Source organism: Cydia amplana, chromosome Z (genome assembly GCF_948474715.1).
Source record: "Cydia amplana chromosome Z, ilCydAmpl1.1, whole genome shotgun sequence".
In the NCBI taxonomy this organism is placed as follows: Eukaryota; Metazoa; Arthropoda; class Insecta; order Lepidoptera; family Tortricidae; genus Cydia; species Cydia amplana.
In genome coordinates, this window is record NC_086096.1 from 2,339,325 (window position 1) to 2,353,779 (window position 14,455).

Below are 14,455 nucleotides of genomic sequence, written 5' to 3' on the forward strand. Positions count from 1 at the left end.
TCCACACTCGCGTTCGCGACTTCGCGCCGCGATTCGCGCGCGAGTGTGAAGGGCCCTATACTAGCCCCCTCCAGACTATTGTGCGTGAATCGCGGCGCGACTTCGCCGAGCGAAAATATCGCGACGTTGACGTATGACCCACACTCGCAAACTTCTCGGTAATTTCGCAGTTTAGTTCGGGCCAAGATGGCTGAAAAGCATCAGCTGATCGAGTTTAACTGTCATTTATCTAAGGCATCATACTTAAAACCGTAAAATATAGCTGCTATATATAATAGAATTAATATTTATCTTGCAACTGATGAGCCAAAAATAGTGTTTATCGTAGAGTCTTGCAAGTTCGCCCTTCGCGCCTCCTTTGACGCTGGCCGAAAAACCGACAAAAAACGGGGAACAAGGCGCGAAGGCGTGAACAATCTGTGAAATCGACGCCACACTCGCGTTCGCGGCTTCGCGCCGCGATTCGCGCACAACGGTGGAGCCCTCCACATATCAAGATATCGAAAAACTGTACTAAATAAAACTTGTAGCAAATTTAATCAGCTTTCATTTTGTACAATGATCAGTCGTTAGAACGCATAGTTTCCGAGATATAAGCGAAAAACCGAAAAATAGGACCTTCACACCTCCCTCTTCCCCCAGCTCAAGGGCTACGGCTGGGGACTTTTGATATGTTCATCTCCTAACTAGTTCAAACAAAGTTACGAAGTCAAAAATTGTGTTCCAAGCATTTCCCTCTATACCTTTTTTTGAGAATTCGTTGCCTGGCCTAATTTTAAGTTATTTCTTGTTATCATCAGCGATTTTTTTGTCACAATTTGCCGCCCCTAATATCTCGCCGCCCTAGGCTCGAGCCTACTGTGCCTTATGGGAAATCCGCCACTGGCACACTACCACATTAGTTTACTAATAATTAATAAACTATCGATACCACACTTTAAACAATATTAATGAGCAAAAAACAAAAAATTAATCGCGAGGCTAACTATCAAGATGGCGCTCGAACCGGAAGTCGTGACTTAAAGTAAAAAAAGTATAAACTTTACTGTCCTGAATTTCTTATCAAAATACGATTACAAATGGCCAATATAGTGTTTATCCTTACACTTGTAAAGTTTATTACAGGATGCTCAAGTGACACAAGCCAGGGGTGAGCGAAGCAGATGTTAAGGGTGGCATTACCATAAAGTTACGACTTGTGACATTCCTATTGTTCACTAAACTAACGAGTAGATCACTCAAAAACTATAATAAAATAAATCATTTATTTATAGTTATATCGATTTTGTATTGTGAACGCGACCAAAGTTAACGTTAAAAGCGAACACAGCCGACGCGCACGAATGAGGGTAGACCGAGCGCGGTCTACACAACTTTGACACACACCCGCTATCGTTAGTTACCCGTGAACAAGATGCATGTAACTGCGTAGAAATATCGGGAGCTCGAAAACAATACAAAAGGTAATCACGGTTCATGTCCCGGTTGGTATAATTAAGTCTAGTGAAACTAACCATGAATCATTCAAAACTGTCATTCATTTATAGGGCAAAACATTTTCAGACCTGCTAGCATGAGTTGCGTTCTCGCGCGCGACTTCGTACATCTAGCGCGATTTCAAGTATGGACTAGCGCGCGAGAACGCAACTTATGCTAGACCGCCAGACTCATTTATGAAAAAGTATCTTTTTTGTAGCCTAGCACTCAGGCAATCTTATTCAATCAGTTCGTAGCTGTGACCATACTTCTTACCTATCGGCTCTGTTAAACGGTAGACCTTCGCTCGCGTTCGTTAACCGATGGGGAAGAGAGTTACGGCTCGGACCCCTATTTAATCTTGCGTCTCGCTCTAAATCTAACTTCTTACCTATCGGCTCAGTTAAACGGTAGACCTTCGCTCGCACTCGCCAATCGATGGGGAAGAGAGTAACGGCTCGAAACCCTATTAAATCTGGCGTCTCGCTCTAAATCTCTTGGCCATTATCGATGGACGGAAGGGTTATGGCGGCCGCAATATAAGCATTGCAGTACTTTAACCTTTTTCTTGGCAAATAAAAAAACCGGCCAAGTGCGAGTCGGACTCGCGCACGGAGGGTTCCGCACCATCAACAAAAAATAGAGCAAAACAAGCAAAAAAACGGTCACCCATCCAAGTACTGACCCCGCCCGACGTTGCTTAACTTCGGTCAAAAATCACGTTTGTTGTATGGGAGCCCCACTTAAATCTTTATTTTATTCTGTTTTTAGTATTTGTTGTTATAGCGGCAACAGAAATTCATCATCTGTGAAAATTTCAACTGTCTAGCTATCACGGTTCGTGAGATACAGCCTGGTGACAGACGGACGAACGGACGAACGGACGGACGGACGGACGGACGGACGGACGGACGGACGGACGGATGAACGGACAGCGGAGTCTTAGTAATAGGGTCCCGTTTTTACCCTTTGGGTACGGAACCCTAAAAAACTGGTTTATCTATCAATCTTAAGCCTCTTAAGGATGTCTCACGGGCCGGGCCCGGGCTGAGGCGTCCGACATTTCATTTTCTATGGCGGCTGATCGGTGATCACGTGGTGCTTTCCATGGAAAACGAACCGGCCCGGCCCCGGCCCGATCTAGCGTGAGTCATCCTGTACGGCTACCATCAGTTTGGCACTGACATAAACTCCATCGAGAACGTAATTTGTCGAAAAGGAAAACATCGAAAACGAGATGTATAGAAAGTAAATTACGTTCTCGATAGCGTATGTGTCAGTTTTGATACTGTCAGTGACTCATATTACGGGCTCTATATGGCTACCATCAGTTTGGCACTGACATAAACGTCATCGAAAACATAATTTACTTTCTATACATCTCGCTCGTACCCGCATATTAGTGCGAACGAGATGTATAGAAAGTAAATTACGTTCTCGATAGCGTATAATGTCAGTTTTGAGACTGTCAGTGACTCATGTTACGGGCTCTAATATATTTTTACGTACATAAAAGCTTGTGTAAAAAAAGTAATATAATATTTACGTAAACAAAAGTTTCTGTATATTTTTTTAACACTTTGTATTCAATTCAATGTACTGTATATTTTTACCTTACAAAGGAGACACTATTGATAGTTTCGGGAGGGCGTGAAAGGTGAGCCCGTGGTATCTTATTGACGGGCTATATTGTATGTCGGGGCTCAGCCACACCACTTGAGGCGATATGTAAGGCTTATTATAGTAGTTTATGTGACTGTTACACAATGCAAACTCTGCAAGTTTATTAATTTTATGCCTAATTATTACAGTTACATACCCTGCTTTATCTACATACATATTATAAGCGCTCTATGATGTGTTCAGGTAAGTACCCCTATACGGCTACCATCAGTTTTGCACTGACATAAACGCCATCGAGAACGTAGTTTACTTTCTATACATCTCGCTCGTACTCGCATATTAGTAGAAAGTAAATTACATTCTCGATAGCGTATATGTCAGTTTTGACACTGTCAGTGACTCCTGGTACGGGCTCTAGTGTAAATTTAATTGGATAGCGTGACGTGACGTACGCGTTTGCGTTAAGTGTCATTTTGTATGGGATTTTAAGTTTTCAAAACGTCCCGCTTGCCGCGCTGTTTCAAATCCCATACAAAAATAGAACGCTCGTCACGCTATCGAATAAAATTTATATTAGTACGGCTACCATCAGTTTGGCACTGACATAAACGCCATCGAGAACGTAATTTACTTTCTATACATCTCGCTCGACTCGCATGTTTGTGCGAACGAGATGTATAGAAAGTAAGTTACGTTCTAGATAGCGTATATGTCAGTTTTGACACTGTCAGTGACTCATGGTACGGAGTCAGGGGTTCAAGATCCACATCCCGGCTACGTACTTACATGTGACCCTAACCTTTCGTATGACTTAGCACTGATTAATAATCATTGCATCCCTACATTCAACTTATGTATGTCAACATTAAGTTCAATTCCAAGAACTTTTGGCTATTTATAGCCGAAATTTTATAATAGCATTCCAAAGATTAAAGACACTTTTGTTCCGATTTAGGAATTCTGGGACAGAAACCACATATTTAAAATGAAGTTTTTACATTGAAAACTTTTAGAATTAGGAAGCTAAGCAGCCTTATAAAATATAGTTTAGTAAAAGAAAATCTTCTAAAATTAAACACAGACAGGTTTCGGCAGTGACTAACACCAATCGAATAAAAGGTGATTTCTTATTACTTAAGTTAATTAAGCTATAAATCTACAAGCCTTGAAATGGAAATTATTATTTTCCGTTTTCTTTCTAGTTTTCTCATTACGGACGTCTGGAGGTCTACTTGCCAATTAGTATATTAAGAAATGTAAGATTTAAGTAATAAAAATACGGTATAAAACCATTTTTATTCAATTTTTTTTAAATAAAGTCCTTAGTTTATTACTTCAATACCCTCTTATTTTTTAAATAGTGACTGACAACGCGAAGGAAATGAATTTAAGGAAAAACGCCCGTCATATCTAAAACATAACCCAGAACCCCTAGTGTAAATTTCATTCGATAGCGTGACGACGAACGCGTTGCGTTATGTCTATTTTTAGGGTTCCGTACCCAAAGGGTAAAAACGGGACCCTATTACTAAGACTCCGCTGTCCGTCCGTCTGTCCGTCTGTCCGTCCGTCTGTCCGTCTGTCCGTCCGTCTGTCCGTCCGTCTGTCCGTCCGTCTGTCCGTCCGTCCGTCCGTCCGTCCGTCTGTCTGTCACCAGGCTGTATCTCACGAACCGTGATAGCTAGACAGTTGATATTTTCACAGATGATGTATTTCTGTTGCCGCTATAACAACAAACACTAAAAACAGAATAAAATAAAGATTTAAGTGGGGCTCCCATACAACAAACGTGATTTTTGACCGAAGTTAAGCAACGTCCGGCGGGGTCAGTACCTACCTACTTGGATGGGTGACCGTTTTTTTACTTGTTTTGCTTTATTTTTAGGGTTCCGTAGCCAAATGGCAAAAAACGGAACCCTTATAGATTCGTCATGTCTGTCTGTCTGTCTGTCTGTCCGTCTGTCCGTCTGTCCGTCTGTCCGTCTGTCTGTCCGTCCGTATGTCACAGCCACTTTTCTCCGAAACTATAAGAACTATACTGTTGAAACTTGGTAAGTAGATGTATTATGTGAACCGCATTAAGATTTTCACACAAAAATAGAAAAAAAACAATAAACTTTTGGGGTTCCCCATACTTCGAACTGAAACTCAAAATTTTTTTTTTCATCAAACCCATACGTGTGGGGTATCTATGGATAGGTCTTCAAAAATGATATTGAGGTTTCTAATATCATTTTTTTCTAAACTGAATAGTTTGCGCGAGAGACACTTCCAAAGTGGTAAAATGTGTGTCCCCCCCCTGTAACTTCTAAAATAAGAGAATGATAAAACTAAAAAAAATATATGATGTACATTACCATGTAAACTTCCACCGAAAATTGGTTTGAACGAGATCTAGTAAGTAGTTTTTTTTATACGTCATAAATCGCCTAAATACGGAACCCTTCATGGGCGAGTCCGACTCGCACTTGGCCGCTTTTTTGTTGATGGTGCGGAAACCTCTTGGCCGGTTTTATTTAACAGCGCGCGAAGCGGGACGTCTTGGAAACTCAAAATCCCATACAAAATGACACTTTAAGGAGCCCACTGATTAACAGTCCGCCGGACGATATCGGCCTGTCAGTTAGAACAAAAAGTTGACAGTTCCGAACAACTGACAGGCCGATACCGTCCGGCGGACTGGTAATCAGTGGGCCCCTTAACTTAACGCACGCCTACGTCACGTCACGCTATCTAATGAAATTTACACTAGAGCCCGTACCATGAGTCACTGACAATGTCAAAACTGGCATTTACGTTATCGAGAACGTAATTTACTTCCTATACATCTCGTTTGCATTAATATGCGAGTACGAGCGAGATGTATAGAAAGTAAATTACGTTCTCGACGGCTTTTATGTCAGTGCCAAACTAATGGTAGCCGTATAGGGGTACTTGATACGAGACACGAGTACAACAGAGAATTCCTTCTACCAATGTCAACGATTGAATATATGAAGTCCGTAGACTGTGAACGAACATTATCGACTCATAAATGGCTCCAAAATGATGGCTATGTTTTCAAAATTACGGGCGTTTTTCCGAGCCTTGGAAATAGTTTAAGTAAGTTTCACTGTGAGGGCTGTATCTCCCGGTACATCGATGGGTGTCATTGATTTACGTCGGGCCGCTCGGTCAGATTTATATCTCTGGTATAATGTATACCGGAACTTTGAAATGTTAAACATGGTAGCCGCACTTCAATCTGATGGAGTGGATTATTTATATAAATATACGTAGTTTCGTTACTTAAACAACACGTAGCTTAAATATTTGATGTACCTTAAAATTATAAGCGTAGTAAGAGTTGAAAGGCAGGCATAGGTAAGATAGGAACGCAAAAAACCGCAGTTCAATCTGATGGAGTGGATCACAATTTATATAAATATACGTAGTTTCGTTACTTAGACAACACGTAGCTTAAATATTTGATGTACCTTAAAATTATAATCGTAGTAAGAGTTGAAAGGCAGGCATAGGAAAGATAGGAACGAAAAAAAGTGCGGTTATGAGAAAAGGGTTACGTGACAGCTTCTCTATACAAACGTAGTCCCTTTTTTACTCTCTGCGTTAATATGTATTAGAGCCCGTACCATGAGTCACTGACAGCAAAACTGACATATACGCTACCGTAAACGTAATTTACTTTCTATACATCTCGCTCGCACTAATATGCGAGTACGAGCGAGATGCATAGAAAGTAAATTACGTTCTCGATGGCGTTTATGTCAGTGCCAAACTGATGGTAGCCACACAGGTATAGAAATCGTATCAAAGGTTATAAAAAATATTTTAACATTATTTTTGTCATTTCGTTCCTTTTGTCACGCATGCCAGTTGTTGATTTTATTTTTATATATTTTGTAACTAGCATCGTATGTGACAATGAATGGTTTTTTTTTTTTTTTTCAGGTGGAATCGGAAAACGGCGCCTCGCCAGCCCTGCCGCTGTGTCCGGCGGGCCGGCCGGACGCCGACGCCACACCGCTACTCGGAGATGGTGAGTGTTCACATATTACATTACAATGTACCGTAAAATGGGGTGAGTAGGGTCAAAACTGAATTCAAACCTCGATAACATTTTATTTTTACATATGAAAACTGAATGTTGTATATGTCGGCGGTCGATCGTAAGATCAGGCAGATCGTAATGTTCCTGTGTAATGTTTTGACGATAGTGACATTAAACAAATATGTAGGTAGGATAGGTTCGTTAGGTTGCTTTAGATGCCCGAAGGGCAAACTGCTCAGAAATAGGAGCCCCGCGTAGCGGGGCTCCGTCGACTCAGGGAATGGGTCAACGATTTTCACGTTTCACGATATGCCTAGGAATTTCACGATATGCCTGATCTTACTATCGGCCGCCGACATATATAATAAGTGTTCCGGACGTTTGTATTTTAGTTTTATTTTATTTTGGGTAGTTCCATTTCATAACTTTGACGATAAAGAGGAAAACCCACCTCACCCCATAGTGCCTCTTATTTGGGGTGAGAGGGGTTTTCAAACAAAGGTGATTTTGGAAGATTATTGGATCGATTTTTTTTTATTATGCGTATTACTATAGCTCCATTTTAAATTGGAATACATTTTTGTAGCAGTAGCCTTAAAATCCCTTCTCAGCCCCCTCTCAAACCTTCTCTCCCCATTCATAACCCACCTCTCCCCGCGAAACCTACTCACCCCGTTTTACGGTACCCGCTTTAACTAATATTTTTACTCGGAATATAATACATACCTATCTGAAAGACACGGACGCAGAGTAGTAGCAACCCAAAACGACACTTCATGTCCAACTGGTGAAATTGTGGAACAGTTTACCCAAATCCGTTATCAGAACCCCTAGTGTAAATCTCATTCAATAGCGCGACGTGACGTACGCGTTACCTAAGTCTCATTTTGTATGGGACTATGAACAGTGCGCCCGGCGGGACGTTTTGGAAACTGAAAATCTCATACAAAATGACACAACGCAAACGCGTACGTCACGTCACGCTATCGAATGAAATTTACACTAAGTGTAAGGCCTGAGTGGACGCTCGGAGCGGAGTGTTCGGCGGGGCGTGCAGCGTGGCATCGGGCTCACGCGTGATGTGAGCAGCGTGCACTAAGGCCGCTCCTATACGTTTGCATTTGTTTAACATGCACGCCGCACGCCCCGCCCCGCTGCATGCCCAACTCGAGCGTCCACTCAGGCCTTACACTATAAGCCCACTAAGGGTACTGCACACTCAGTAAAGTCTTTTGAAAACAGACTCGACGAACATTTTATAAATGAGAAAACACAAATGGACATTGATGTGCACGTATCAGCTGATACCTGTGCATTTATAACAATATAATTACCTACATAATTCACTTAAGGTTTACATGAATGGTGCATTTACTGTTTGACGGCTAAGATAACTATACATTTTTATTATTACCCAACCCCGTTATCTCGTTTAAATCTTCCCCAGAGTTACAAAAACGTATAGAATTTATTCTGTCCATATCGTCGCAATTTCACCGTATAGGTATCCTACCTACCAAACCTTCTCCTGAGTTACAAAAACGTATGGAATTTATTCTGTGCCATATCGTCGCAACAACACCGGATGTCCTACAAAACCTTCCCCTGAGTTACAAAACCGTATGGAATTTTCGTAACGCAACGGAAAATTACGTACATTTTTATGTACCCATTTGGTATTTCTTGATTATTCCGCCTAGAATAATAAGCTCTAAATTTATCAGAATCTGACAACAAAAAAATTCGACAGCAAAATGAAAATTGGCCAATAAAATGGAACCAGAGCCCGTACCATGAGTCACTAACGTTCTCGACGGCGTTTATGTCAGTGCTAAACTGATGGTAGCCGTACAGGAAAGCGAAAGCCAAGTTCCTAAACAAATCTCCGCGGGAATTTTCTCCCAAGTTCAAACAGCGGCTTTAATGAAAATGCCACACGGCAAACGAGCTGCAACCAATCGCGGTGCGTAAATAATAGAGCGCGAGTTGTTTAGCGCTACCAATCAAACTTGATGTTTGCTTTGTTAAAACAGTTGCCCCACCGCCGCAGAGCAACACAGCTAGGGTTGCCAGATGGTCGGGATTTGGCGGGATTCTCCCGATTTTTAGCATTTGTTCCCGATTCCCGACAAAGTGAAAATTGTCCCGAAAAACAGCTTCACGTTATAAAACAATATTTTCAAGTTCCGAACGGTGGTCGAGTTTGGGTAGAGCAGCTGACGTAGTGCCAATAATGTAATGTAAAATATTGTTGTTTTTACAATTACTTTAATTTGAGTGTTTTTTTTTCCGACTTAAGTCACAGAATAAGTAATAGTATTATCATACAGAACGGGCACGCACCGCCGCCCCGCCCCGATTCGGATTACCTACGTCGCCCGCGACAGGCCGCGTCATGAATGTGTGCGTAAGTCGCTCTACTGAGAGCATGTCAGGATTCCGTCAGAAACTCAATGACGCGTGTACAGACGTGCCGCGCACACATATAAACGCAAATCATTTTTGATATATGGCGTGTCCGCCCTGTGCTAAGTCCCAAAATCATAATATAATACCGCCTTTCGATCTGGCAACCCTAAACACAGCGCAGCCACTTGCGGGCTGTACGGTTGTACACACTCTTCGAGAGACAGGCCGAGAACGAGTGGGTACACGCTGCTCCCTTCTCGTCTCGCTGTTCCTTTCTCGTCTCGCGCTTCTCCGATTGGATCGGAGCGGCGCCGAGACTCTCGGCGAGAGGCTCTCGACGAGTGTGTACAGCCGACAGTACCTTCTAATATACAATGCGCACAATATATTTATAGTACTCAGTGTTTGTACATTTGGTCCGTAGAACCGGATTTACATTCGCATTTGAACTCGCTTATATATTTTATCATCTTCAGTCATTTTACAGTTTAGAATTTGGAACTTTAAATTCCACTTTATTTCATGCCGGCTGTACTTAAACACTTCTCGAGACACCCCGAGACAGGCCGAGAGCGAGTGTGTTCAGACTGCTCTTGTCTTGTCTCGGTCTTCCTTGTCTCGTCTCGCCGTTCCCCGATTGCGGTCGGTTTTTTAGGGCCGAGTCAAAGGGTCTCGCTGCTCTCGCGACAGCAGCGAGGCAAAGCATGTATACACACTCATTGTCAAACAAATTGGAGGTAAACATAACAAATGCACATTATCATCATTATTCAAATAATTTAACGAGTGTGTACATGTTGTGCTCTCGCCGAGTGTGTACAGCCGGCAGATGGGGTAAGGCTACTTGTCGACATCTTGTCGTAAATAATAGAGAACACGTGTTGTTTAGCGCTAACCAATCAAACTTGATGTTTGCTGTTAAAACAGTTGCCCCACGACCGCAACACAGCACAGTCACTAAGAATAACAGCGTAAACCCATCTTAAAGGCCGGCAACGCAATTAAAACCCCTCTGGTGTTGCGGGTGTCCATGGACGACGATAATCGATTACCATCAGGTGATTCGTCAGCTAGTTTTCCTTATATATCATAAAAAAATATGGTCGTCTGTAAAGTCGGTTAACGGACGATAATTTTGCGTGATAACGTCATAAGAAAACATTGATGAAAAATTGCATACTTTTATACGTTACCCTGGAGATCTGTCTACAACGTTACCATGGAGATCTGTCCGCAACGTGACACTCTTTCGTGCTACCGGTGTTCATCGATTTATAAGACGTTATCACGTCAAAAAGAACCTCAAATCCGGCTCGAAGGACCATAATAATTTACAGCCACTAAGAAAACTTATAGACTGCTGAAGAGAGCGCTGGTGGTAATAGGTTGTACTTATTAGAGAATCTAACGTCTTGCCATAAATAATAGAGTGCAGTTCTGTTGTTTAGCGGTATCCAATCACTAAATTTAATAGGGAATATTACGCGAAACTCTGCGTAGGGGGCGCCACTCCCACAATAAGTCACAATCTAAGGGTCTACCACAAACGAGAGAGTCGATATTTTGTTATCTAACCTGTCTATCACTCTTGCATATTCAAGCGATAAAGAGGCAGATAGCTGAGTTTCGATTTCGCGTTTCCGGGTAGGCCCTTTGTAAACAAACCGCCTTGATGTATCAATGTCATATTTGATTGTCTGTGAAAACTTGTCAATAAACACTAACAGTGTAAGGTACAGTATGTGTAAGTTACTCTATCTATGGTATAGGTACTTAAGTCGCTAGTGCTGCACTCTGGCGGCAAAACATTGCAGTAAAACTCCCTATTGAATTCATTTAATAGCGGTTTAAAATATTTCTACACAATTTTCAATCGTGGCTGAATCCCTTCGATGCCTAACAACCTGTCAAAAATGACAATATGGCGGAAGAATGTCTGAAATGTGACAAATGTATACAGAAGATAAAAGTGGCCTTTTCTTACAATGTTAAAAACAGAAATCCATTTCCAAATGAATTATATCAGTCAGCAAAAAGCTTCAACATCCCAAAACAAAAAATATAAAGCTCAAAAGCCAGCACCTCTGGATTAAAGAGGAAAAAGCTACCAATTATTGTAATTACACACATTAAAATTCAATTCACATACAAAAGGATCCTATTTTATACATACATTTAACATGAACCTTGCGCGTATGAAATTAAACATAAAATCCCTAAGCGGTGTACGGGACAATTCGAAATTTAGTTATTCGATATGTACCCCTGGCAAACCCCTAGTGTAAATTTGATTCGCTAGCGTGATGTGACGCACGCGTTTGCGTTAAGTGTCATTTTGTATGGGATATTGAGTTTCCAAAACGTCCCGCTTGGCGCGCTGTTCAACAGGTCACGCTATCGAATGAAATGTACACTAGGGGTTCAGTTTCCTATATGATACTGATATGTCAGTATTAAATAAAAATATGCGACGTATAAGGCGTACGACGGCGAATAAGGGTCTTCAAGGACCATTTTTTCACCAACTTAATATTTTTGGAAATAATCGATCTGAAAGAGAAAAAGTTGTGTTTTCCCCTTTAGTTCCCTATGGTTGAAGAAATGTCACTTTTGACACAGACATCAGTATCATATCGGAAACAGATCTAATAGCTAAAATTCGAATTAGCCCGTTAGCTTCATTTGAATATCCAGCAGCCACTCTTAGATTTACATTTACATTTTAAACTCAAAAGCAAACGTATTAAGGTTGGTTTTTGGTTAAAGCTGTGAAGTTTGCTAAGTTCTGAGTGTCGATCTCGGGTCTCGAAAGGGAAATAAAGAAATATTTGAATTGCTAATTGGGCAAAGAGCGACTGGAGAAAAATGGAGTTTTGGCGCCTTAAAATGTGTTCGTCGACAAATTATGGGCGCGGGAGGAATAAGTAGCATTCCAGGGAGTGGTAATGGCGCGATTACAGTACTGGGAAATCGAAGTGATATTTTTCATCACACTTGCTCGTAAAACGTGTTATTACACGTAGGCGATGCGGTTCGTAAATCAATACAATGGGTTTAAATTAATACGTGTTGCATCATACTAACTACTATCTGATCTATTATGACTATACGGTTCCTACAATTATGTCGAGTACCTACTGTTAAAATTTTTCTTCGGGACCCCTAGTGTAAATTTAATTCAATAGCGTGACGAGTAGGGCATGCAGTACCGGTTCCGGTACCGAGAATTTCAATTCCCGGTTCTGGGCACGGCCGGTACCGGGATTCCCGGTTCTTCCCGGTTCTTAGGATATTATATAATAATTTTTAAGAAATTCGTTTTTTAAGTCTATTAATATCCTTATGAATTAATAAATTCTATATAAATAATTACAATTTCATAAGTATTATTGAATGCCATAAATGAAATCACTATAATACTAATTTAACCCATGACTACATTTTGAGACTGACCATTCCTACCCATACTTATGAACATCATCCGCCGCGACTCTAGAAATTACCCTCATTCTATACAAATATTGACCAAATTTTAAGAGACACTTCAACAAAATCCAGAACGTTACATTCACATCCTCCAGTTGGACCCAAGCTACCGTCCCGATTAATTATGCCGGTCTTAGTATCCATGTGATTGGTGCGGTCTAGCTCTCCCAACCTTTCTGTCGGCTGCTTAAGCAAGCTTACTCTCATTGGCGGTATAACACCTACGGTTAGGACACGACATTGAGCGACTGGCGACGGCGGCAGCAGCGACAACCAAAGGTGGGAACGAAAGGTCCAATTGCCGTGTCTCACTCCAACCTATGGTTATCGTTGCCGCCGTCGCAAGTTGCTCAATATCGTGGCCGAGCCGCTATTACTTCAGCAACCGCTTATGTCGCTGCTAAAGTAAACGCCAAAATTTATAGAATTTGACGTTTAAAATAACACTTGCACAGTCTGTGCTATCAAAATCGCTACCAACTTAGCTTGGTCTGACTATACGAAATATTATTCGGACTTCGCCGACATAGCTATTTTTTACAATTGACCGTCATCCGCGTCGGGTTATTTGTGTCCTCCGTTTCAAACCAACATATTTAAATGCTACTAATGCACCTAGCTAAAATACTATCGGCGTTATTCATAAACGTCTGCTAAGTTAATCAGCTGATGATCGTCGTTTGTCCCTCTCTATGGCATAACGACGATCATCAACTGATTAAGTTAGTAGCCGTTTATGAATAACGCCATATATATTATGACTACTTACTACAAAATAGCAATATAAAGGTAATTTAAACACGGGTCCGGGAGAACCGGGAAGTACCGGTTCCGGGTCTTCAGTACCGGTTCTTTTGACACTACAAAATTCCCGGAAATTCCCGGGAAATTAAGAACCGGGAATTCCCGGGAGCATGCCCTAGTGACGAGCGTTCTTGTTAGCGTTATGTTTGTATGGTATTTTGAACAGCGCGCCAAGCGGGACGTTTTGGAAAGTCACAATCCCAATACAAAATGAATGACACTTAACGCAAACGCGTACGTCACGTCACGCTATCGAATGAAATTTACACTAGAGCCCGCACCATGAGTCACTGACAGTGTCAAAACTGACATTTGCGAGATGTATAGAAAGTAAATTACGTTCTCGACGGCGTATAGTACGGCTACCATCTCGCATATTAGTTCAAACGAGATGTATAGAAAGTAAATTACGCTCTCGATAGCGTAAATGTCAGTTTTGACACTGTCAGTGACTCATGGTGCGGGCTTAGGGGTACATTTGCGTCTCACGTGAAATTAATAGTTCATTATACTTAACTTTATGAACGGATAAGTACTTGTATTTACGATTAGACTAGATCACGCCGATCTATTAATAGCACTACAAAGGTCCCACGGTAAATAAAC

General features: G+C 41.5%; 1 protein-coding gene and 1 long non-coding RNA gene across 3 annotated transcripts in view; one reads left to right on the forward strand and one right to left on the reverse strand.

The window, feature by feature from the left end:
- Positions 1 to 14,455, forward strand: part of LOC134660882 (adenylate cyclase type 6-like) — a 284,528-nt gene that overhangs the window by 134,677 nt on the left and 135,396 nt on the right. Inside the window, exon 4 of the mRNA XM_063516728.1 lies at positions 7,051 to 7,138. Within this exon, the coding sequence (XP_063372798.1) occupies positions 7,051 to 7,138 (88 nt within the window). The remainder of the gene's footprint in view (positions 1 to 7,050; positions 7,139 to 14,455) is intronic.
- Positions 1 to 14,455, reverse strand: part of LOC134660963 (uncharacterized) — a 230,232-nt gene that overhangs the window by 66,881 nt on the left and 148,896 nt on the right. The gene's annotated exons all lie outside the window — the stretch shown is intronic.